General features: G+C 51.3%; 1 protein-coding gene across 7 annotated transcripts in view; it reads right to left on the reverse strand.

The window, feature by feature from the left end:
- Tspan9 (tetraspanin 9) overlaps window positions 1–25,001 on the reverse strand; it is a 198,105-nt gene that overhangs the window by 62,916 nt on the left and 110,188 nt on the right. For 6 of the 7 annotated variants that reach the window (XM_026407251.2, XM_026407252.2, XM_026407254.2 and 3 more), the window contains one exon: window positions 20,509–20,588. In XM_026407251.2, coding sequence (XP_026263036.2) covers window positions 20,509–20,571 — 63 coding nt within the window. In that variant the 5' untranslated portion in view covers window positions 20,572–20,588. Of the gene's footprint in view, window positions 1–20,508; window positions 21,424–25,001 lie in introns of those variants that run through there. The other variant, XM_026407250.2, reaches the window with a different exon arrangement.

The raw sequence follows: 25,001 nt of genomic DNA on the forward strand, positions 1-25,001 counted from the left end.
ATGGTCCTGACAGCCAACAGGTCCACTGGGGCTCCCCATTCTTCCTGAGCCCTCTTTTGGGGGTTCCAGCTGTAGTGTGGGGGATGGACTGCCAGAGGCTGAAGGAAGAAAAGAAATATCAGGTTGTTTTTTTTTAATGACCCAGATTCTACCCAGATGCATTTGTTATTGGCAGCGCAGAGCCAATGGAGCTAGGAACTCGGCAGCTGGTGATGTCTTAATCACTGTGGACAGGGAGGGAGAGGGGGCCTGAGGTGCCCGAGCAGGCAGGCGCACCACCCAGTACCACCACCTGAGGCGCCCGCACTGGCCGCCCGGCCCCTGGCAGTGTCTCTCCCTGCCCTTTCTGCTTTTTCCTCCCCTCTTCCTCCTGCCCACTCCCAGGTCCGGCTTTTATCTTTCACTCCATCGCTGCCAAGGCACCGAGTAGAACGGCCAGTTGGAAGGCTGGGGAGTGTGGGCCCAAGGCAGCCCCCCACCCCACCCCTGCCAGGTCAGGGCTCTCTGGCTAATGCAAGCCCCAGGGGCCTCCTCCTGCCCCTCCTTTAGAAAACTCAGCAAGAGGTTTCAAATCTGGTTTAAGCATGCAGTCCCCAGTGAGCCTCCTAAAAGCCTAAAACACCCCACCTTGGATTCCTCCCCCACCTCCGGGCCGGCGGCTGTGATCTCCAAGCACTCAGTGGCTGTGAGCTCATTCCTCATCTGTCCTTCTCTCCCGGCCCTGAAGGAAGCTGGGGGAGGGGTGGGAGGTCCAGAATGCCTCCTGTGAGGAGAAACCAAAACAAAGCCTAGAGAAGACAGAGCCCCACCAAGGAAGCGGAGACTAGGAACAGAATGCAGGCACCCACACCCTAAGTCTCAACACATGTTCCCTTGCTGTCCTGCCAAGCGGGGCTGTGCCACCCTAGCAGGTACCATCTGCCCCTGCAAAACTCACACACCTGATGGTGCCTGCCAACGAGCCAAAACCTCTTCAGGCAGTGCTTCCATGATTCCTTGGGCCAACCTAGAAAGTATTATTTATCATCCCATTTTGTAGATTATGAGGTCAAGGCTCTAAGAGTAGAGCACAGTGTCAGTCCATTTTTTCACTACAGTAGCAAAATACCTGAAGCCAGCTAACTTTATTTTTAAAAAGAAGTTTAATCTGCTCGCAGTTCTGGAGGCTCAAGGGCAAGGTGCCAGCACTGGTCCTGCTCTGCTGAGGCCCTCATGGTGGATGGCACCACAATGGTAGAAGCTCATATGGAAATAAAGACATCACGTCTCCAAACAAGAAGTGAGAGAGAGACTCAGAGATTGGGCTTGCTCTTAGGAGGGCTCAGGGGTTCCACGAGGGCTACCTTATTTCCTTCTGAGGGTAGCTCCCCCATGACCTATAAACCTTCCACTCAGCCTTAAGTTCAGGTTCTTAAGGGCTCCACACCATCTCTGAGCACTGCCACTCTATGGAACAAGTTCCCAATATGTGACACTCAAGCTGTATCCCACCCTCACAAGCCCCTTGCTCTGCAGTACCCAGGGTCAGCAGTGAAGCCAAGAACCCAACCCTCCCTCTGGCTCCAGAGCAGGGCTTTTCCCATAATATGACCTTGCACTGCCCCAGACAGCTAGAGAAGCCCTGGGAGCAGGTAGGGGTGTGTTGCCAGGTGCTGGGGTGCAGGACCACAGGGATGCAGGAGGGAGACCGCTGAAGCCAGGGGAATTCGATGCCTGGAGTTCTGGCTTTCTTCTCCCCCTGGGCCCAAATGAAAACTGTCTCTTAATTTCCTGGGAAAGTGAAGGGGAAAGAAATATGCCCGCACAGATGCAGGGGAAGGTCTGGAGTGACCCCCATCACTCCTCTCAAAGACCAGGCTGTCACCCAAACTAGGGCCCCACTGCTGCCTCAAGGACCCGGGCCTCTAGAAATCATGCTCCTGGCACATCAGAGGAGACGGGGTAGCTCATTCCAGGTGAGGCTAGCAGGGTCTTCCCCGTGGAGCACCCACAGCGACACACAAACATCAAAGACTGGTCACCTGATGTTGGTCACCCGACTGTGAGCTCTAACCCCAACCCAGGGACCCCAGGCTGCATTCACGCCTCAGACCCTGGCAACCAAGGTCAGAGGCATCAGCCCCAGGGTCCAGCAAAGGCTGCTGTCCTAAACACAGTGCAGCAGAGAACACAGAAGGGACAGAGTCATGAATAAGGAATTGAAACACCAAAAAGAAAGAGAAAACAAAGTGACTAACTCCAGGAAGTGGAACGGCAAGGCCAAGGCCATCTGCTGAGAAGCTGCTTGCTGTTCTTCTACCCCATGCCCCTCTCCCCCAGCCCCTCCTCCACCTGCCCATTTTGGGTCCTCAGCGTCTGCCAGGGCAGTGGGCCGTGGGGTAGTGGCCTGGCCTAGCCTTTCACAAGGGCCTAGGAAGCCTATAAGAGGCCCTGGAGAGGAACCTCAGAGATCACTAAAAGAGCCAAGGGGGTCTGTAACTAATGGCAGGGTCAGGGCCTTGAGAAGGGAGGTTCCTACTTCCCCAAGATGCCTGTCATTCTGTAGAAAAGCCAGCCCAGGTGTCAGGCTGGGACAGCTGATGCACCCTAGGGATCCACATGGCCGGAGGTGGAAGCCAGAACCACCTCCTGACCACCCAAAGATGAATGGTTCCCGTGGTTTGCCAGGGTGACTCTGGGTCCTGTGGGCTCCACGACAGCCAACCAGGTCTATTCCTGTGAGACCTGGACTTCCCTCTCTGTAACTAAGTTTTTCTAAAAGCAAAAGTTAGGCCATGAACCCTCCAGGAAACTTCCCTGCAAAGAAGATGAGTCTTAAGATTCTTCACGGGCCCCAGAGATGGTGTAAAACCCTGGTCCCTGGGAAGACTGAGCTGGAAAAGCTCTCCAGCTCCTCCCATCCAGCCCCTGGCTCCAGGCAGGTCCCCTTGCACCAGCCTGACCAATGAGTGCCCAGCATGGATTTGGGTATTTTCTGGGGGAATGAAAAAGAGATATGGCTTCACAGTGACGTGAGAGCCCCACTCAATGTCCTGTCCCAAGAGCCTGTCTCTGCTTCTTGATGGTTAAAGCAGAAACCAGCCAGAGGATAATCCGCCTGGCTCTAGTATCCCCCCAGGGCAGATAAACAAAAGCAAGCAAATTTGTTCCAATGCCTGTCAATCAAAGCACCAGACATCCACACTGGGAGATCATCCCATTCAGACTGGGGCTGTGATGGGGGCAGGGAAGACCCTGATCACTAACTGAGGTTACTTCCCTGCCCTGGATCATAGGAAGGAGCTGAGGCCAGGCACCACCCAGAAAGGAGCAGGGCCAAGGGATAGAGATAATGGGTCAGCTGTGGGGAACATGCCACCTTGGTACCTGAGGGGTTTTCATGGTCATCTGGTAAACCCCCACACAAAAGGAAGGAATGCCAGACAGAAGCAGTCCTGCAGAATCTGCACTGGGCCAACCCATATTCTCCCCTCTGACAGAACCCTGTGCCCGGCCCACCACAGACCCTGGGAATGTGAGAAGGGTGAGGCCCTCCCACCATCACACTCCCTGGGTAGCCCAGGAGTGGGGTTCCCTGGCCTGTCACACCCTACAGGTGCCTCAGGAGACAAAGGCTGGAAGCACGATCACAGGCTTGGTTGGCTGCCAAGGAACAAGACTCCAAAGCTCTAGGACCTTTCAGACACTGGGAGGAGGAAAGGTTGTGACCTAACAGACAAAGAACCTGAAGCCACGGAGAGACCGAGCTCCTGATTCACATAAACAGAGTCCTTAAGTAGACGTGCAGAGAAGTTTCACGAACACCACCTCATGGTACGCTCCTGACAACTCTCCCACACTGGTCAGGCAAGTTCTAAGACTAGTGTCCCACTCTGCAGGCCAGAAGCTGAATTCCAAGGTCCTCACAGGAAGCAATGGTGGTGCTGGAGGACAGGCTCAGGCGCTCTCCCCACGCCCACCTTCCTTGAGACCACGTCAGAAAAAGGACGGAGGCAGGCTCTGAGGGGAAAGGAGATGCCACCAGCCACCGTGAAGAAAGAGACAGGGGACGGGGCCTCGAGATGAAACACCACCACCTGTGAGCGGGGTGGCAGGGGTGGCAGGGAGGGCAGAACCGTTCCTGAATCACATCAGAAGGCCACCCTGCGGGGGAGGCAGCCTGGTTTTGAGCCATGAGTTTAGTGGAGGATTTTTGTTTTGTGTTTTTGGGGGGGAGGGGGTTGTTTTCTAAAAGGTGGCAGCTGGACTATGAGCCAAAGCCAGGGGATGAGGGAGGCAGATGTCACTTGCCCCACTTGGGCTGCCCTAGATACAAGTGGGTGGTTAAGAGGGCAAAGGCAGAGGCGGGAGGCCATGCAGTGTGAAAAGCAGCTCCGCCACTCAGGGGGCTTGGGGAAAGCAGGGGGGGAGGAGGAAGCCCTTCCTAAGGGTGACTGCCAGGGAAGGGGGGGGGGCACTGAAACCGTCATAATTAAGGCTTCTAACAATAGGAAGGAGCCTCCACAGTTCTGTGTGTCAAACAAGGTGCCGAGCTGCTCTCCCAGTGAAGCTGCTTAATAAGGCAGCCCGCCCCCTCATTACCTGCTCGGCAGGCATGACAGCCCTCCTAGGCAGGGGAGGTGGGGGCAGGGGGAAGCCAACCAACTGTGGCTGCTGCGGAGTCCCCATCTCCTACTCAGCCCAGAAACAACTCTGGTTCCTTTCTAGCCCAGGTGGGATCTGGAGTAATAGGAAGATCCTCTCCCTGCCACTAGACAAGGACACCAAGATCCAGGAGTCATGAGCCTTCAGGGGTATGTCCACCGAGAACCCTGGAGCTCCTGTGCTCAGATCCAGGTCAGTGACAGTGGCTGCTCCCTCTCAGCTATGAGCTCCAGGGACCACAGAATCCAGGGCAGCTTCTGATGTTCAGGCCGTGAGTTCCAGTACCCCCAGGACACCATCCTGTCCAGTAGGTCCTTCTCTCACCCAGGGCCTCAGTCTCCCTACCTATGAGACGTGAAGGAATCGTCCCTAGATCAGCTTTCCACCAAAGCTGCCATGAAAGGAAGAGGACTGAGCATCTCGAACATCAGCTCCTCAAAGCCACAAAGGAAGCCAATGACCCAGGAAAGGCACAGAACGTCACTACTCCACCAACTGACAGAGGCTGGACCAGTCTACCACTTTTCCAGATGTGGAAACAGAGACTCAGAAGGAAGGGACTTGCTCGAGTCACACAGCCAGTCACACACCAGAGACAAGAAGCCAAGTCTCTGGACCCGTCCGTGGCGCATCTCCATTCTGCCTCTTTGATCCCAAGTACAACTGAGAGTGAACTGGTGACTCCAATCCTTCTAGGGAGGAAATGCTGGTTAAGGGGCTAAGCACCCAGGACCTCACATGCTGTTGGAGTGGTGCCCAGACCCAACCTGCCCCACCCATCCCCTACAGGTTGGGAGCTGTCTCCATTTAGGAAAGAAGGGAGAAAAGGAATCAGCAATGCTGAGAATCTTGTCAATATTCCTCCCACAGTTCCTGATTCAGACCGGCAGCCCTCTACGTGTGGCTTTTGTGAAACATGCACTTTTCACAGAGACTCCCCTCCTCCCAGCAGGCAGACTGAGAAAGGGGCCCCCAAAGGGGGCTGGGAGGGGAGGGGAGGGGGGAGGGGGGAGGGGAGCTGGGGCCTCCCCAAGCTCTCTGTAGCTGCCATAAATGGTAACAAATGGAGCACCTTGCACACACAGCTCCTCTGAGAGCATCCATCTTCCTTCCCCCAACCTCCTCAACAACCTGGCCTCGAGCCCCAGGGACCAGTCACATAAGGTGTCCTAAATGGCTCAGACATCACAGAGCTCCTGCCCACAGCCCAGGCTCATGGGTCTGACAAGCTGCCACTCTGATTTGGGTCTGAAGGGCCCCTGCCAACAAGCAGGGGTGCCTCCCTTGAAAGTGGGGGCCGTCAGGCTGCAGGACACACCTGACCTCAATGTATGGAGCTCTGAAGGTTCACGACCTTCCCAAAAGCAACTGTGGCTTCCTGCGGATAGACCCCCGAGACTACCAGCCCTGGCCGGTCACCAGGCTCCCGGAGATCTTCCCCACCTGGCACCTGCAAGACTCTTCTCAAGAGGATCCAAAGAGCCATTCCTAAAAGGGTCTTCTCCAACCAGTCAGTTGCTCCATCCCCGGAATTCCCTGCACGCCACAGATCTGGTTCTTTGTGCTGGCCCCTTTCTCTGACTTCGGGCCTCTCCTCATTGTTCTGTGGGAGAAATATGCCTCCCCCTCTTCCATCCTTCCCATTCCCTCTCACCTGATGTGCCTCCTGCCTTCTCCCAAACTGTATGTCTTCCTCCCTCTAGACCCTGTAGCCCTCTCCTCTCTGCCCTCCAGACGCCCAGCAGAACCTGCCTCTTCCACACAGCCTGTTCCCCACACAAGGCAGAGGGTAGGTGCTGGACAGGGACACTCAGCCCTCCCTCCGAGGTTAGGCAAGAGCAATCAGATCCGTGCCTGGTGCTCACCTGCACCTGCTCTCCTCTGTCCACACGCTCACCTCAGGGTACCTCGCTCATTCATCAGGCCTGCACGGTGACGACAGTGAACATGAACATGAAGTCACTGACAGGCAGCTGGTCCTGTTCCCCTGTTCCAAGTTCTGGCCTGGCTGACTTCAGACTCCCCTTCCCCCTGTGCCTGGAGGGCTGCCTCTCATCCTCTCCACCGGGCTGATCCTACTCCTCTGTGTCAAGTCACAGCCTTTCATTGTTGTCTTCGCCCTCACTTCCAAAAGGACTTACAGAGACTTCCATTAGCAGGATCATCAAGATAAGATACAATGAGTCAGACATTCCTGATTAGAACTATTAGTAGAGAGAAAACTTAGTATGAGCTCCCGGAAGCCAAGGCAAACAGGGAAACGTGGTGGGCTGTAGAGCAACAGGCACTGGTGTGAGTGCCTCCTAAGTGTGAGCTGTAGTGCTTAGGAACTCTCACCTGAGTTACCCCTGCTGCCTTATGATGCTGGGTGAAGAATCCAAGGATCAGATTGTGAGAACCTCAGGAAGAAGCACTAACCCTGGTCTGACCAACTGCAAACCGGGGCACTTTCTGGTAGGCTACACTGCTTTCCCCAATACTTAGGTGGAAAAGATTGGATACTTCCAATCTTAACTGGAATACAGAGACAATGAGTTCTCATCCTCTGTTAGTGCACCCCAGGCACACATCAGGACTCATGGGTTGATCACTGAGGACACTTTTCTTGGAATTCAGTCTCTGGAGTAAGGAACACTGAAAAACTACAGGGTAGGAGTGAAATGAGGCATCCACCACCAGGGGGCAATGGTTAGTCCAGCCAGGAAGCAATCCCCAGGCTGACACTAGGGAAGGGTGTGGAGTAGGTGCTGATACCCTAGGATCCATTATCATGGTTTGCCAAGAGCCACCCTGAAAGGTGTCCTGGTTTGGGGGACCCTGGAAACCCTGTCCCAAGTGACTCAAACATAATAACCCAGCCAGATGCGGAGTACAGATGAGAGGGAGCACAGACACTGTGTGTCTCACAGGAACAGTCAGGGATGGTGGTTCAAGACAACAGAGCTGTAGCATGGCCAGGAAGCCACTGCTCTACCTCCTGGGCCTCAGGGATGCTCAAGAGGAGGTGGGGAAGATACACCTATGAGGAGAAACAGACATCGGCAGCCCGATGTCACCTGGCCTCGGTGGGCGAATCACTTCAGCAGACATCAGTTGTTCTTGCCGGCCTAGCTGCCTGCCCCTTCCCTGGGTATCAGCACTGCCAATCTTTCCCCCACGCAGAAAGCCTAGTCCTGCCAATTGAGCTGCTCTGCTCACCCCTGGCCAAGGGCAGGCAAGTGACCCAGATAGACCTTCTCTCCTGGGAAGCCAACTCTTGAGCAGTGAGCTTCAGGGGCCAAAAGTAGCAGGAGCCGAAGCATCCCAACAGAGTCAGAGTCCAAGTGGTAGAAGTCTTCACACCCCATATCTGGATCCCCTAGGCAGCCCTGGCTCCTGCCTCCGCTGTGGCCTGTTGCTCAATCTTGTCTGTGTGTCCTTCACAGATAGAAAACACACAGTTACCAAAACAGGGGTGTCAGTACCAAAAGAAGGGGAAAGAAGGCTGGATCAGAAAAACAAGAGATCTGAAATGTGTTACACCCCATGAAATGCCCAACAACCCTGCTGAAATTTATTCATAGATAAATCAGTAGATGTAAACCTGCTTTTCTAATTCAACCAAGGTTGGTATGTGGTGCCTGCAATCTAAGAGCCAGAATCAATCCAAGGAAACAGGTTGCTTAAAAAGAGGATGACAGCTATGCCCGAGAGCCACACGCACATGGAGGGAAAATACCTAAACATACACACATACATATTTATACTGTGAATATGTTTTCAATACTTTATGTACCTACATATGATAACATATATGATGTTTATATGCACATACACATTTACATGTAAGTTCTATTTTGGGCTAAATGTTAGTGTCCCTCCCACCAAAAAAAAAAAAAAAATTCAACCACTGCATTCCTAACCCCCAATAAGATAGTATTAGAGGGCAAGGCCATTGAAAGGTGACTAGGAGGCCTCTCAGCGTCACCAGTTGCTGTGTGTGCGCAGAGAACCGAGCTAGCTCACAATAAACACCTCTTTGCAGCTTAAAAAAAAAAAAAAGAAAGAAAGAAAGGTGATTGGGACATGAGGGGAGAACCCTCATGAATGGAATCAGTGTCCTTATAAAAAGGACTCTGGAGAACTCTCTTGCATTTTCCATTACATGAGAATACAAGAAAGAAGAGGGCAGTCTGCAGCTGGATGAAGGCCCTCACCAGAACCCAACCATGCTGGCACCTTGATCTCAGACTTCCGGCCTCCAGAACTGTGAGAAGAAAGTTCCTGTTGTTTATAAGCCTCCTGGTCTATGGTACAGCTGTGTTGCAGCAGCATGAATGGAAGCGAATACTGTGTCTATATACACATGTGTACACACACAGATAGAACCACATGCACACACATCTGTGTCTTTGTATGGGTGTGTCTCTGGGTACACGCCTGGGGGGGGGGGGGCTCTGAGACCTCACAACCTGGGGTGCCTCAGGGGAAACTGCAAGAGTGGAACCAGACCAGGGGGAGGAAAAGAGACCCACCTCAAGCACTTCTTCTTCCCTCCATATCACCCAAAGAACCTCCACACACAGACCACCTGGCCCTGAGCCCTTCCTTTTGGTTTTGTCTGCAAACATGTCTACACTGTGACCACAGGACCCCTACCCCCAGAAGGATGAGCAGTAGACCAAAGAACATACCACCCACCACCCTTCCACATAAGCACGGGTCACCAGGAGTCCGTAGCATGTGACTGAACAGGATTTTATTGGGGGCTCTGTGCCGGTCCGGCTGGCAGTCCCTCCACACCTGGCCTCATTCTCTGACACAGAGAGAAACGAACTCCAGTCCTGCCTCTCATTTCCTTTTCTGCCTAAGGATGAATCTAATCTTACTTTCCTCTTTTGTCTTTCCTTTCATGGACTCTTCCCACCCCTTTCTGAGAACAGAATCATTTTTCTGAACAGTCTACTTAATTTTAACTCCCCACAGAAAGGGAAACTGAGGCACAGCCTGACAAACAGACTTCTCCACATCATTAATAATCATGGTGTGTCAAAGTAATCAGGACCAGTACCAAAGGCCTACCTGGAGCCAGATTCCAGGAGAGGAGGTCAGCCCCATGGCCAGATGGCCAAACTCCATGGGTCCTCAGCACCTCTAAAAATGCAGTGGATGGAGACAGCCGTATTTCCCAGAACCCCCAGGGAGAGTGCTGTTCATGGGTAGACAGAATTCACTGATGAATCTCTAGGGGACAGACCCAGGAGGGTCTTTCTAGAACAAAGATAGATGTCATAAAGCTGCTTTCCAGGACAGTAAGTATGGGTAGTTGCAGCATCCTGTTAGGCTAAGGAGAATATATGCTCCTTCCCCACAGCATGAATCCTCTCCTTCACCTAGACCTGCAAGAGTTAAAGAATATCACCTGGAAGGGTGCCTGCCCAAGTCCCTGAGCTTATCCCACATTCTGTTCAGTTCACAGTCCACCTATAAATCCATGCACATTTACTGAGCACATACTATGAGCAAGCCAGGCAGAGATGATAAGGCACTCCACTCCCTCCTCTGCTCACGGCCTTGGGTGGGGATGACTTTGAGAGCCGCTATCTTCATCTACACAGCAGATACCACTGACTGCCTGAGGGGGCCATGAAGATTTAAAGCTTAGAAGATGCTAGCAGAGGGGCAACCAAGAAACAAAAATATAAACAATATATAAAAGACCCCATGGTTATAAAAGTAAACCCTGCCATATGAGCTACGTAGAGCTAAAATCATCAACAGAGCGATATGCAGGGCCATGCTGTTGAAAGGCTGAAAAAACAGTATTTTTTCATTTGGGGTATACACATAAAAAAACACCCAAGTAGCTCATGGGCCTTCATGAACGCAACTGATCACCCACTGAACTGAAAACATCCCTGAAGACCACAGATGGCTACTTTTTAACTAACTTCCATTTGAGGCTGGGGCTGGGAGAAAGAAGGCACAAATTGTCAACTGAGTCATATCCACATACACATAACCACGTTATGCTCTACTAGAAACACAGATCCCAAAGCAGCATAATAAAAAGTTAACAGAGGAGGAGCGCTGGTCAGGATGACTTCCCAGAGAAGATCACAGAAAGAATACTGGCTTTGGGGCTCAGCTGACCTGGGTTCAAATTTCAGCTCTGCCACTTTCTAGCTCAGTGACTTGGAGCAAGATCCCTCACTTTTGCAAGCTCCTTCTTCTCAGAGGCAGAGTGACAATCACCTCTTATCCTCATCTGGGAGACCAGATGAGGTCATCTAGGACAACACCCCACACAGTGCCCAACTATTTGCTAGTGTCATTCTCCATCACCACACTGTGACAAGGAATGGCTGCAGGTCCATATTCTGCGTACAGAGCACAGCTGAACCCTGGAGGACAGTGAGGTAGGCAAGGACAGAAGATCAGGATTCTCTACATAGCAAAATATGTCAGACCTTCATAGAGAACATGATAAAACTCTAGAGAAAGACATTAAAGAAGGTCTAATACATACAGAAGTATACAGTGTTCATGGACAGAAACACATGAGTGGAATACAATTTGTATTCGTGAATAAACACAAAGATGGCAATTTTCCCAGAGTTAATCAATAGATTCAATGAAAGGCCAATTAATTAAAATACCAACAGTGTTAGAGGGGAGGGGACTGATTGATTTTTGGTGAATATTCCAACTGATTCCAGAATTTATACTATAGAATAAAAGGCTAAGAACAGTCAAATACTCTTGAAAAACACCATGAGAGTTTCTGCCCTACCAGATATTGAGACTTAATACTTGGAAAGTGTAGTAACTAAGACAGCAATTATTATTGCCTGGCACCCAAACAGACAGCTATCCCAATGAAAAGACTCAGGCACACGTGGAAACACAGGCAGCATCACAGACCTACAGGGAAAAGGCCGTACAGGTGGCTGATGAAGTGAGGACAACTGATACTTACATGGGAAAAGGAAACCAAGGCCCTATCCCATTTCATACACAAATAACAGTTTCAGATATTAAGGACTTTAGTCTTAAGAGAAAAACTTTCAGAAATAAATATAAAAACGGATCCTTATTTATTTATTCATTCAATAGTTTACAAATGCTTATTATGCTGTAGCAAGCACTACCCTATTACCAGTATATAAAGACATCCGTGAAATATGTATTTCTTAAATAATACATGAAAGTATGATCTAACAAAGAGAAGAAACTGATAAAATTGACTATATTACAACAATCAATTTCTGTTATCAAAAGACTCTCTGAAGAAAGTGGACAGACAAAATGAACTCGAAGCTACAAACTGTATTTGAAGGCTGGTGGGTGTACCTCAGTGGTAGAGCTGTTATCTAATAGGTACAAAGCCCTGCATTCAGTCCCCAAGCACCAAAATAAATAAATATGTTTAATTGACAAGAGGTTAGTATCCAAAACATAAATAAAACCCTAAAAATTAAGAGGAAAAGGCAAACAACAGAAAAATTGACAAAAGATGTAATCAGGCATTCACAAAAGAAGAAAGAATGGTTAATAAATATTTGGAAAGAGGTTCACTAGTAAACAGAGAAGCCCCAATTAAAGACATTATAATAGATCATTTCACACCCACTATATTGGATAATGCCCCAAATTTTTCATTTCAATTGACACTCCACTGGTAAAATGTTTGTTGATACATCCACACTGGAAAACAACTTGACCTTATCTAGCAAAGCTGAGAAGCACACATCCTAAAGACCAGCAATGCCATTCCTTACTATATACCTAGAGCAGCACTTCTCAAAATATGGTCCATGGAAATGCTGACAAACATTTTTAGCAATTTGCTATGGTTAGAGTATCCCAGGATGTTGACCAGTTGATTCATTCAGGTGTCACTGAGCTCAGTGAGTTCTTCAGGAGAGTCACATGTGATCTGAGCTGTGAACTCATCATGCACAGCAGAACCACCCCTGAGAACTGGAAATTTCAAAAGTTGGTCCCTCACCAAAGGGACTTCCTGAGTCACTGGCCTAGAGAAATTCTGGGATAGGTCCAGCAAAAGACCTAAAAAAGAATGTTCACCAGAGCATTGTTGGAAAAGAGGAAACAGCCCAAATGCTCATAACTAGAACACACTGCAGCCCGTTCACATCATGGAATACTACAGAGCAGGAAAAATGAATGTGCTACGGTCACATCTACCAAAGTGAACGGAGCAAGAAATACAAAGTTGAATTTTTTTTTAATATATTTGGAATAATTCTATCTATTTCAAGTTTAAAAACAGGCCAAACCAAATAATGTGGCACTTAAGGATGCCTACCTATGTGAAATATACTTCACACAGAATTCAAGGGTGATGATTCGCCCTGGGGGCTCACACTGGGGATGTGCTCAAGGAAAGACACATGGAGGCTTATGAGTACATGGAATGTTCTATTTCATAAGCAGGGTAATGGGTATATGTCCATTTAACTATTATTTAAATCACATGAGTTTATATGTGTTTCACAAACTGGAAACCCTTGACATAACTGTATTCTGGCTGGTGAAGTAGCCTGCACCTGAGTTCTGTATGTCCTGTTCTGTATGTCCTGTCTCTTGCTCAGCCCCAATCACAGACCAAGAGGCTCAACAGAGCCCAGCATCTTCAGGGACACAGTATGCCAGGAAGTCCCTGGGGACCCGACAATGTGACCACAGTCCAGCTGGTCCAATCCTGGCCTCTCTCATTATACCAAGTAGGTCAGCTACAGAGAGAGCTACAGAGAAGTGTAGAACATGGCAGATGCAGCTGCCAGTCCTAGGATCAGAGACCACTCTCCCCCTTGCTTCCTATCTCCTCCCTCCCTGGACTTCCCTGCTTCCCCAGTTCTTTTCTTTCTTTATTTTATTTTTTTTTGGGGGGGGGGATAGATAGAACTGGAGACTGAACCCAGAGGCACTTTACCACTGAGCTACATCCTCAGTTCTTTTTATTTTTGAGGCAAGGTCTTGCTATGCTGAGGCTGGCCTTGAATTTGTTATCCTCCTGCCTCAGCCTCGAAAGTTGCTGGGAATAGAGGTGTGCACCACTGCACCTGTCTCTGCTTTTCCATTCTCCCTAAGACCAGATGTTCAGAACAACCCCTGGTCCCAGAATTACTTGGGCCTCTTTTAAGGCTCCAAAACCCTATCCAGAATTGTTATTCCAAGGTCCATGCTCCAGCCCCTGGGCACCCAACTGCCTGTTCACATGGGCTCACTATGAGAACTGCAAGAAAGCTAAGTGCAGCTACTGCACGTGGAAGCTAAAGCATGGAGCAGCACATGTTCAGAATGCCCTCATGTGAGCCTCATCAGAGCCCTGCGGAAAAGTTGGTACAGGCACAGATAAGGAAACCCAGGTGCCCACAGTTAGGGCACAACTTCTGCACAGGGCTTCATTCCTGGGACTCCCTCTGAGTGAGTCAAGGGGCAGGAGGTTGTGGAATCTGTTCTCATAAGAAGCTGCTTGGTCAATAGGAATGTGCACCCTAGTGAGGAACCCCTAAAGCAGACAGAAAGCTCTCAAAGGCAGAAGAATTGTCTCCCTTCTCCTAGGACCGTCACCCACCCACCATCATCACTAATACAGTGTCTCCTACATGGCAACGATGCAACTGCCCAAGGCCAGGCAGAAGATCTAAGATCCCAGAGTCCCCCCCTTCCCACACTTCTCCAAGTCCCCTGAGAGCATCTGAAGCTGGCTGGGACCCATGGGAAGATAAGACAGACCCCATTGGGAGTGAACCAGGGACTCACTAAGTTAGTAGAGATTTCAGATCCCCCAGAAGTCCCATGGCTAGTGAGACAAAGAGCAGGACCTGGAAGCAAGATCTCGACCTTGTGCTGTTCCCCCAGCTGCAGATCTGCTCACCCGCCTGACCGTGTGCCATTTTTAACATCCCTGCCAGGATCAGCCCCCAACCCCCCACCACGTCTGCTGGCAGATTAGCTTTCAAATGTGAGCAGGGACAAAGCTGGCTCAGAAGACTTAACTCTGCCCGATGGGTTTAGCCCGGCTTCAAAGCTTCCTAACTGGAACCAAATAAGCGGGCATATCGCAGCTGGAAGGGAGAGGCCGGAAAGGGGGAGAAAACAGGGCATCTCTCTAAAGCTGGATTACCTACAGCAACAGCTTGCAGCCTGAGTGACACAGCAAGACCTGTCATGGTGGTCAACGCCAGAAAAACAAGCTAGTCATTTCCTAGGAGCCCCGAGACCCACTAGAGAGCCTCCCCAGGCCCTGGCACATACCCTCCCGCAAGCCAGTACCCTGCCAACTTCAGAGCCCATCCCAACCAATCAATCCCATCTGATGGGCCCCTTTGCTTCTCTGTATTCAGCCCACTTCCAGTGTGCGGGGGTCCTGCCCCTCCCATCAGGCTGCTGGCTCCCTCTTGACACAGACTCTAGGTTGACTTGCTCTCCATCTCTCTCCACCCTTCTCAGTTTCCTGGACCCTTAGTCTCATTGAATCAGCAAACTTTTATTCATCCTTCAACTCCAAATGTCACTTGCTCTACTTTGATATCTGTGTCCCACACCTATTGGGCAGTATTCATCTATTAAGTAGCCCTACTAAGCATCTACCACTCAGAACTATAATTATTTCTTTATGTGGCCAACTCCTCCATAGAACTCTGAATGGCTCAGTGGCCTGACTTACAGCAGGCACTCAATAAATGCACACAGTACATACTGGCCACAGAGAATCCATTAGTCCTTTCAACAGAAGAAAAACAGAAAAGCCACAGTTCACTGACTCTTGTTTTCCTAAACCACAAGGGGAAAAGAAACTGACGCTCTTTTTTTCCTTCCCTTTCTTTCTGGTGGGAGTCAACACTTCAGAGAGGAAGCTTCAGAGAGTAACCAGGTAGCGCTGGAGAGGGGAAAGGTTGAGTGGAGTCAGGCAATCAGGAAGCTGCACCCAGGCCTGCTGCTGCTCACCCTGAACGCTAGGGAAGCAGGAGGTGCCCCCTTGCACACTGGCCTCTCCCTGGCAGCCCTGTGTTCAAATGCTAAGTGCAAGACAGGCCAGATGACCTCTCCATTCCACAACTTCCTGGCACGAGAAAACTGATCTGCCCTAAGTGAGCCCAGTCGGCCCCTGTCCTCACCAACTGGAGGCTCCTGCGCACGCAGCGGGCATTCAGCAAATAGTTGCAGCGTGAGTGAATGGACTCAATTGGGACCCCAACACCCTTGTAAGCCACAGAAGGCTAGGGCCACAGAGCCCGCGGCCAAGTTCAGCCAAGGGCAGCCAGGCACACAGGGGTAGAAGTAGCGAAGGGCGAGGCCACTCCGCTCAGAGTGGAGGTCAGCGGTGTTTTCTGCGCTCTCGCTGCCAGGCCAGGTGGCAGAGCCAGGGGCCCTTCTCCCAAGGTGGAAGGAGTTGCTCAGCCCATTTCAGCTGGGGCTTTCTCTCTCCTCTCTTCTCTTCCTCCCCACCCCCTCTTGACTGACACCAATGCTGGCTCTGACATGATTTAAAAATAGATATTAAGACAAGGAAGTTTAATTTTTAATGCTTTGGAAAGGAAGTGAACACAGAGCTGGCATTCTCTCATGGGCCCCATCCAGGGGTCTCTCAGGGTATGTGCCAGGCCCTTCATCTTGTTCCCTTGCTCCCCAGCACAGCCAGGCCTGACCCACCCTGAGGACTGTCTTGCAGCAGTCCTCTAAGAGGCCAGCCTCCGTCTCTCCATCTGAGCCTCTAACTGCCTCCTGCTCCCAGGTCCAGGCTCATCTCTGCTGCTGAGAAAGGCCAGGTGGGGCCGGCAGGGGCCAGGTCTGAACTTGTACTCTCTGCTGGGACCCCTCAAACCCACTCGTTACCAGAAGATACCCCACACACTCCCTGCGACACTCCAGACCACCCAGTGTGGAGCCCACAGAAGCCCTGATGAGCCAGCCACGTCAGTGCGGAAAACACGCCACCAAGGCTGCTGGAGAGCCCTGACAATGCCTGCTCCCAACGCCAGTGAACGGTCGGAGAGAAGCCTGACCCCACTTAAGGGAGGCTAATCAGGGCCTGTCCCGGCACCCTGCCCGTGGCAGCCCGTGCCAGCCTTGCCCCTGCCCCAGCAGGCACACTGACCGCTGTCTCCTCCACTAATTGGCCTTTATTAAGGGAGCCATCCACAAGGAATAGCTTTCCAGTGGGGCCAGAATGTCACTGTCTGCCAGCCATGATTTAAAGTGATGGGACAGCTCTGCTGGCAAGCACGAAAAATGACCGTTACACTGAGTGGCAATTATGGCAGCCACCTACCTTCACCCCTCCAGAGCAGACAGCAACTCGATTTGGGTTGCGAGAAGCTGGGCCGGGATCATGATTGGCTGTCCCAAGAAAAGGGACACAGGCCCCAGCACTCAGAGGTGCCTTTTGCAGCTTATCCCTATACTCACTCTCTCCTCGACTCACAATCAAAGTCTCCTTGGCTTTCCTGGAGAAGCTTAATTTCACTTAATCTCTAGCTGGAATATTCTATCAGACAGCCATGCAAGGACCCAAGAAAGATGGGGGACAAAAGGGATAAAGAGGAAAGGGGACTCAGACCCCCTCCTCTACTCTCACCATCTGTATCAGGCCCTCAGAAATGCTGCCCTCCTGGGTGCCCCAAACTCCCACAGTGCACTGGGCTGCCAAAGTGGCCAGCACTGTCTGGCTGAAGTCAGCAGTGCCTGGACCCCCACCAGCAGGCAGGCGCCCAGCAGCCCGGGAGGTACCTGCCCTTTTCTTAGTAAGGAGGAGGAGGAGCACAGCTGTACAGCTCCTCCTCAACCTGCCCCCAGTGATGTCACCCAGGCCCTCACCAATGCTAACACCCTGCAAGCTCCACCCAGTGGTGAGGAAGCAAGCACTCACAGACTGTGAGAAGGCTGCCTTATATGCTTCACCTCTCCTCCGCCCAGGAACCTTCCCAGTGCTGGGAGGAGGCAGGGGCGTGGCCCAGTGGGGGTCTGGAGAACTACCAGATGGCTTTGGGATCTATGGGAAGAACTCTTGTCTATTGATCGCAGGTCTCAAGTTCAACCCTAATGTCTCAGAAATGCCTCCTTTTGGGATCTGAGCCATGAGACTAAAACCAGTGATGCTACAGAATTCCTACCAACTGCTCCTGGTCCTGCTGGGCTGGGCTTAACCATCCCTCTCCTTCAGCAGGTCCTGTTCTCTGGCCCCCAAGGATGTGTGCTCTGCGGCAGCAGAAGAGAACTCCCAGGGACCCTGATACATCCACACACTGCCAGCCTTTGATGCTTTCTGCTTTCATTCAGTTCTTTCCTCTGATCTTTCCCCTCACTAACTACAAGAAATCTTCACTTGAGGAGGCAAGTGACCCACCTTCCCCAAATCCTGGCCAATGTCCTGCTCCACCTGCCCCTCCATCCCCCAACAAACACTGGCAAACACTTAGATACACAAGCATTCATTTCTCCTCTGCTAAATTTCCCATCTTTCCTGAGATCTAAGCCTTATTTATCATCTCACATGCTCCTAGCATAGAAGAACTGGGTCTTTGAGACTCAATTTTCCCAGCTTGAGTCATGGGAATTCTGAATATATCAAGTAATCAAAAAAGTCAGGGACCAGGGGGGAGCAACTCCTTGCCTGGTAAGAGAACATAGTCGGCATCTTCTAATTAGGACGAGACAGCAAGTTCTCTCACTATAGATCATAAAGGAAGGACGTTTCATCAACTAGCTCATTAACTGCTGCCAAGCTTTTAAGGGAAGATGGAAAGAATCACTTGTCACCCCACAGCTAAGCTAGGAGAGACTTTATTACAGGCAAGTTTGATACCTAACTTCTCATCCCTATTAAGTGAGACTTGGAATTCCTACCTCATAAAAACATGTTGGAGATTCACAGCTACATCTTCCCATTTATTCACATCCAAATATATCACGAGTACCTACTATGTGCAGGTCACAGGCCAGGGTACTAGTTTGCTAGGAGGTCCCCAAGTCAAGTTGGAATCATGCTGAAGGAACCACAAGCGGATATACCATCTGCGGCCAGAAGGTGGCGGGGTGGGGGTGGGGGTGGGGAGGCACAGCGCGGAGTGGAGAGTTACTGGCCAAATGCACGGAGCATCCCCACAGGGTTAAGTGTTAATATGTGTAAGGTGAGACAAAACAGAAAAGTGGGTTATAGCTATGAAAAAGGACAGAAGAAAGCTGTGAACAACAAAGGACAGCATTCTGATGGACCCAGGATTCATGGAAATACACACTAGTGCTTGGCTGGCACAGATGTTGGCAAACAAGTCAAAGGACCAAAAGGCACTTGCCCACAAGGCAGCTACAAAGTCATTCTTGACATTCCAATGGTTCTCACCACCAGAAAAATAATTAGAATCGCTGCCCTAGCTTCCATAGAATCCTAACCACAGGACAGGTAGCATCCTTCCTAATAACAGTTGGGGTGGCCGGAGGTCCTAGCCCATAGACACATCTGAGGAAACCCAATTTAAGTAATATTAGACAATTCTCTCTAGAAAAGAAACAGGTGCCTCCTCTGCCCCAGGATGTCACATAGTTAATGAGATGAGATGAGGGCAGTGAGGAAGACCATTGTAACAGCCCTCTCTGGACTGGAAAGGAAGCCCAGATTTTAAAGAAGAGAGTGAGTTGCCCAAGGTCACACAAGAAGCTAACAAAGAACCAATATCAAAATCTTGTCTTCTTCCTTCAAAACCCAGAGTGTTCCCTTCTGTGAGAGAAGTCACCCACCCTACACACACTTCTCAAAAAGTTTTCCAGCTAAAGTAGGTCAGTCTATACAAAAGCTGAGCCCCAGTGAACAACTACTTCTACTCAACCTCACTCAGAATGACTTTTTCCTGTCCCCAGCTCTCCTCTTGGACCATGCACAGGCAAGCAGCTGACAGCCTCCAGCGGGCAGGACAGAGCCTGGGGCTGAGCCAAACATCTGTGCTGACTATAGTCTGGCCTCTGGTGAAGAAAGGCAGAGGCAGCAGTTAGGATGAAAGGAACAGTTAGAGATGAATTTAAGTTTTCATCTAATTTGCCTAACTAGTACTTCTTGTGCACACATGTACTTTAGTATCCCACAGAGGACAGAGAACGATTTCGAGACACCCCATCTACTGACAGTTTCTCTAGAAAATAGTCTCACCAAGGACAGGAGCACCACTTTCTCCCTTTGTTCCTTCCAGTCCCCGGGGGCGCTCAGAGCCTGGGAATGCTTTACCAGTCTGCCCTCTGCCCAGTCCACTGCAATCCCTCAAAAGCAGCGAGTCACCCATGGCAGCATGCCCCCAGCCCTCCCTTCCCACACCAGCCCCAACTCAACCTGGGATAGGGGCTCCTCCTCCTCTTCCTAGGATTCACTGAAAAGAATGGGACCTCTACACTCCCATCTTTCCTGCTCCCAAAAAAAAATGCTGCAGATTGAATTCTTGTGCATTCTGGAGTGATACAAGAAGAAACTCTGAAAACCACTCTCACCTGTGCTATCTCCAATGCAGGGTCACAGCTGTTAAAATTTCTGACCCCACACCCACTGCTGCAGGTTCCCTGGGCTCAAGCACTTCCAGCATGGATTTTCTTATTGAGAATTAAGTAGTGGCAAACTTTGCCAGCCTCCTAGGAGTACAGCAAGTCTCTCCTAGAACACAGGCAAGTTGGAGCCCTCGTCAGCCACCAATGAGAGGGAGAGAGGAAGAAAAAGATGCATGAAAGGGGGTGGGGGACAATTTTTTTTTTAAAGCACTTACCGTTGTGCAGACAGGGGAGCAATGCAGCACGGAGGAGAAAGCGGGTATTCACGCTATGATAAGCAAAGAGGAGGAGAGGAGGGCAAAGGGAGGAATCAACGCAAGGACTTACCCAGAATATCAAATTGAAGAGGAACATCATGTACTTCAAGCAGCAGAGGCAGCCCCTGGCCATGTTGCACTTCTTAAATTCTAGGAGGAACACAAAGGACAGGTCCAGGTAAAACACCACGTACTTGCTGCCTTTGGGTGCATTGTACTTGTCGGTCTTAACGCCGGCCTCCGCGCGGCTCTGGCCCCGGGAGCCCGCGGTGCCGTAGAAGGCGCCGGCCGTGAAGCCGCGGCCAAACGGACGACCGGAGGTGGACGGCTTGCCAAAGTCCGAGTCCTTGCTGTCCAAAGATGGACTCCGGTGAATCGAAGAATCCTCGCTACTCGACTTCTCCATGCTCGCGTCGTTCCCAGGGGGCGCGAGGAGCGGGGGGCATCGCTCCCAGAGTGGGACGGAAGGGGCGCCCAAGTCGGGCGCGGGCTGCAGGCAGGCTGGCGAGCCTGCGGAGCTTTGCACGCCCCCTCTCTGCACCCGGCGCACTCCCGGACGAAACCTGCTCCCGGGGGCCGCTGCTTATGGGACGGCACCCCGCTCCCGGCCGGCTGGCCCGGGAGGGCTCTGCGGCACTGCACGGTTCTATCTATGCGCGCTCTCGAACGCTCTCCGGGAACCGGTTCGCCTGCGTAACTTGGCCTCTTAGGGGAGGCTGTAATTTGATTTCTCTTTCCAGAGCGACAGCACGCCTCCCGGCTGCACCCACCGCTCCACGCGAGGCCGAAGGGCGCCGAGATCCAGGCTCCCTGGGCACACCTCTCCTAGTCCAGTCCCAGCCCTGAGCCCGAGCACTTTGCAGGCGCTCGGCCTCCTCTAGCTCCACGACTTTGCGGAGCTGCTGCCGGCCCTGGGCTTCCCGGGCACAACGGCAGGCAGTGCCTAGGGATCCGCCGCAGCTGCAACCGCTGGGCTTTCCCTGCGAAATCCCAGCCCCGACTCCAGACTCCGAAATCGCCTGGAGCCCCCTCCCCGGATCCTCAGCCCCACCCCCTGCTTTGCATTTGACCAATGGGCATGAGGCCTGCCTGGCTCCGTTTGGAGAGCCACCCCCCCCCCCCAATGACACAATATCTTTAATAGGATTAGCGTTCTGCTGTGTGCCTATACAAGTGCGCTGCGAACCCTCGCTAAATGTCAAGGGCTCTGCAGCTGGGGGTGAACCAGAACCTTCATCGGAAAGCGCTGGCATCTTTAACTCAAGAAAGAGGGCGGCGAGAGAAGGGGGATGGCTGGAGGCACCAATGACCCAAAGAAGCCGAAGGAAAGGTCTGGGGAGAAGCACTGGAGAGGGCACGAAATGTGGCCACTGTCAAGCTGGCCGCCGCCTCCTGCAAACACCGGAGCCGGTCGGCCTGGGGCACATGTTCTCCTGGCTCTATCTACTCATACGCCTCCCCCCCACACACACACACACACACCACACATACACACACGCGCGCGCACACACACACACACACACACCACGCTTTTGCACACGTGGGGCTGGCTAGAGCGGACAGGGAGAAGAGATCGCAGGGTAGGCAAGAGGTGTGGGAAAGCGTTTGGGGGCCTCCGCGGGTGCGCCGCCCTCCCCGCCCCCTCTGCGCGCACACGTACGCGCGGCTCCGCGAGGCTCCTGCAGCTGCGCGAACCCCCGCCCCCGCATTCCCGGGTGGGACGCCGCGCCACTGGGGCTCTGGCTGGGTTCTAAGGGGCAGGTGGCAGAAGTGGGGTCCTGCCTTGCTCCCCGCAGCCTGCCTATACCAAGAGTGAAGCAATGTAGGAGTACTCATAGACATAGGCTGGGTCCTCTCAGAGTAGCGAGGAGTGCATGAAAGGAGGTGGTCAGAGAAACAGCAGGAGGAATGCGCTTGCCGAGGGTTTCAGACGGACCACAGCAACACTTTATTGTCTGGAAAAACACTGCGACTAGGGCAGCTTCCCTTAGGCTCATGTAGAAGTCTTCATTGATATCCTGTGACCACCACAGTTTGCAAATGATGGAGACTAGAAGGCTTGAGGGGCGGGGATCCCATCCCTCTTCTTCCACCATCCTTGTAGCTCCGCAAGAGAACTGACGGTACTACTAGAGCAGGAGCTAAGTTTAAATGGGCTCTGAAACCCCAGACCTTACTCTGGGCTTGGTTTCTGGGAGGCACTGCACAGAGATGGCTGGATGGAAGCCTCCATACCCTACTTGAGGTTGGGTGTGAAATGCCCAGCCTTGCATCCTCCCAGGCATTTATTCCACACCAGATACTGTGTGCTAAGCACCAGGGGCAAGCCCCTGAGGAAACATACAAGATGTGCCCCTGCCCTTCAGGGGCCCACAATCCAGTCACAAAGACAGGAGGGTATTAATCACCCAGCAGATGGGCAGAACTGAGCTGGCCATGGCTGCAGGGTAAAGGAGATATGAATTCCATCCAGAGGGACTTCAAAACCCTCATCACAGTTCACCAAAGTGACTCTGTACTAGAATCTGCACCAGGCAGACCTGCATCCTAGAGGTGAAAGCTGTCAGATTCTGAGGGCAGCTCAGCCTCTTTAAAGGAGCCTGCAAGGTTTTACTTGTCTGAGCTTCTTCCCAACACAAGTGGGAATAAAGCCTACTGTGTATTGCAGCCTCCAGTAAAGTGCTCTCTCCTGCTCAGCACAGTGGTCCTGTGGATGCTATCTACAGATGAAGGGGCAGGTGTTTAACTGGCTCCGACTGAACACCACTCAATTGGAATGGCTAACACCTTTTGTCCTCTTCTGCTTCACCTGGCAGGCCCACTACAGAGGGGCTCATGGCTGTCACTTGATTCTCACAATGTTACTTCCTGGGTTCAGGGAAAGATTGTTTGCCAGCTAGACTAGGAATCAGGAGACTGCCATTCCCTTCCAGCTCATCCTAACTATGTTATCAAGGACAAGGTAATCTGCCTTTCTGCATTGCCATTTCCTCCTTGTCAATCAAGAGCCTCCTGCAGGTGTTGTGTGAAGGGAGCTGGTGGTGGTGATTCATTTACTCATTTAATCCTCGTTACAACCATACCAGATAGGTGTGGTTATTAACCCATTTTACAGACAGGAAACTGTGTAATTTCAAACAAAGAGGGTATGCCCTGGACACCAAGAAGGTGCTGTTATGACCTGGGCATGGAGCCACTTGGTGTTACCAAGCGTCCTACCAAGCTGGCCCCCTCTACTTTCTAATTGCTTTCCAGTTCTCTCATCCCCAATTCACACCTGGGTTCAGCTGGAACAGTCTCCTGATTGCCCCTGGATTGTTCCACCTTCGTGTCTGATCAAAAATGAATGTGTGCCAGGCGCGGTGGCACATGCCTGTAATCCCAGCAGTTCAGGAGACTGAAGCAGGAGAATCAAAAGTTCAAAGCCAGCTTCAACATTTAGCAAGACCCTAAGTAACTCAGCGAGACCCTGTCTCTAAATAAAATACAGAAAGGGCTGAGGATGTAGCTCAGTGGTTAAGCACCCCTGGGTTCAATCCCTGGTACCAAAAAAAAAAAAAAAAAAAGAATATGTGCCACTGTTTCCTTATAAGCTTAAGGGCCTGAGGGCCAGAAGACAGGGAGACAACAGGCAGAAGAAGCTGTTCAATGTCAACAGTTCTGCTCCCTCCTGGTCACACTTGTCAAAGCCACATTCAAGTCCCACTTGTCAGTTTTTGAACAGAGCTACAGTTAAGTCCCATCAGGACACTGGCATAGTCACTATCAGAATAATAAGAGCAACTTTGGTTAAGTCCTTATATGTACCAGAAGCCAAGTTTCCCTCATAGTGACTTATTTACTCATTTAATCCTCATTACAACCATACAAGATAGGTGTGGTTATTAACCCATTTTACAGACAAGGAGACTGTGTGATTTCAGACAAATCATGTGCTATACTCTCTTGGACTTTAAACACATTTCCTGCCCTTGGAAATCTTCCCAGCCTAACAGAATCTTAAAGCACAATGGGGAACCTGAATTAGTGTGCCCTGATCCAAGTTCATTATTTGAAAGAGCCCTGAGTAAGGAGCCAAAGGGAGAGAAGAAATGAATGGGGCAGTATGTCTGGACTGCTAATCAGTGGAGGTGAGCAACCATGGAGATGGCCTGAGAAATCTTAAAGAGGATAGAAGGACCAAAGGATGCAGGTAAATGGAGTGTGGAAGACAGGGAGCAAGTCCTGTCTGAGGACAAGGCTGTAGAGGAGTGTCTGAAAGTCAGGCTTAGCTAGAACACAACCCACCTCCACCCCATCCCCATGAACAGACCATTCATAGATGGCAGATTGTTCACTGTGAGCAGGACACTGAGCAAGGACCCACCAGGAGAAAGGAGGCAAACCAGCTAAAGAGACCAGTCTCCTTCCCCGACTCCACACATACCTAGAGAAGCCCCAAACAGTGATCCACAGTGCACTCACACAGAAGGACAAGCAAGGAGCTGTTCTGTGGCCCTGCCTTTGGAGAAGGACATTCTAAAGTGGGTGGGCACAGGAAGAAAGAGGGACAGAGGACACTCT

The sequence above is a fragment of the Urocitellus parryii genome, chromosome 5 (genome assembly GCF_045843805.1).
Source record: "Urocitellus parryii isolate mUroPar1 chromosome 5, mUroPar1.hap1, whole genome shotgun sequence".
NCBI lineage: Eukaryota > Metazoa > Chordata > Mammalia > Rodentia > Sciuridae > Urocitellus > Urocitellus parryii.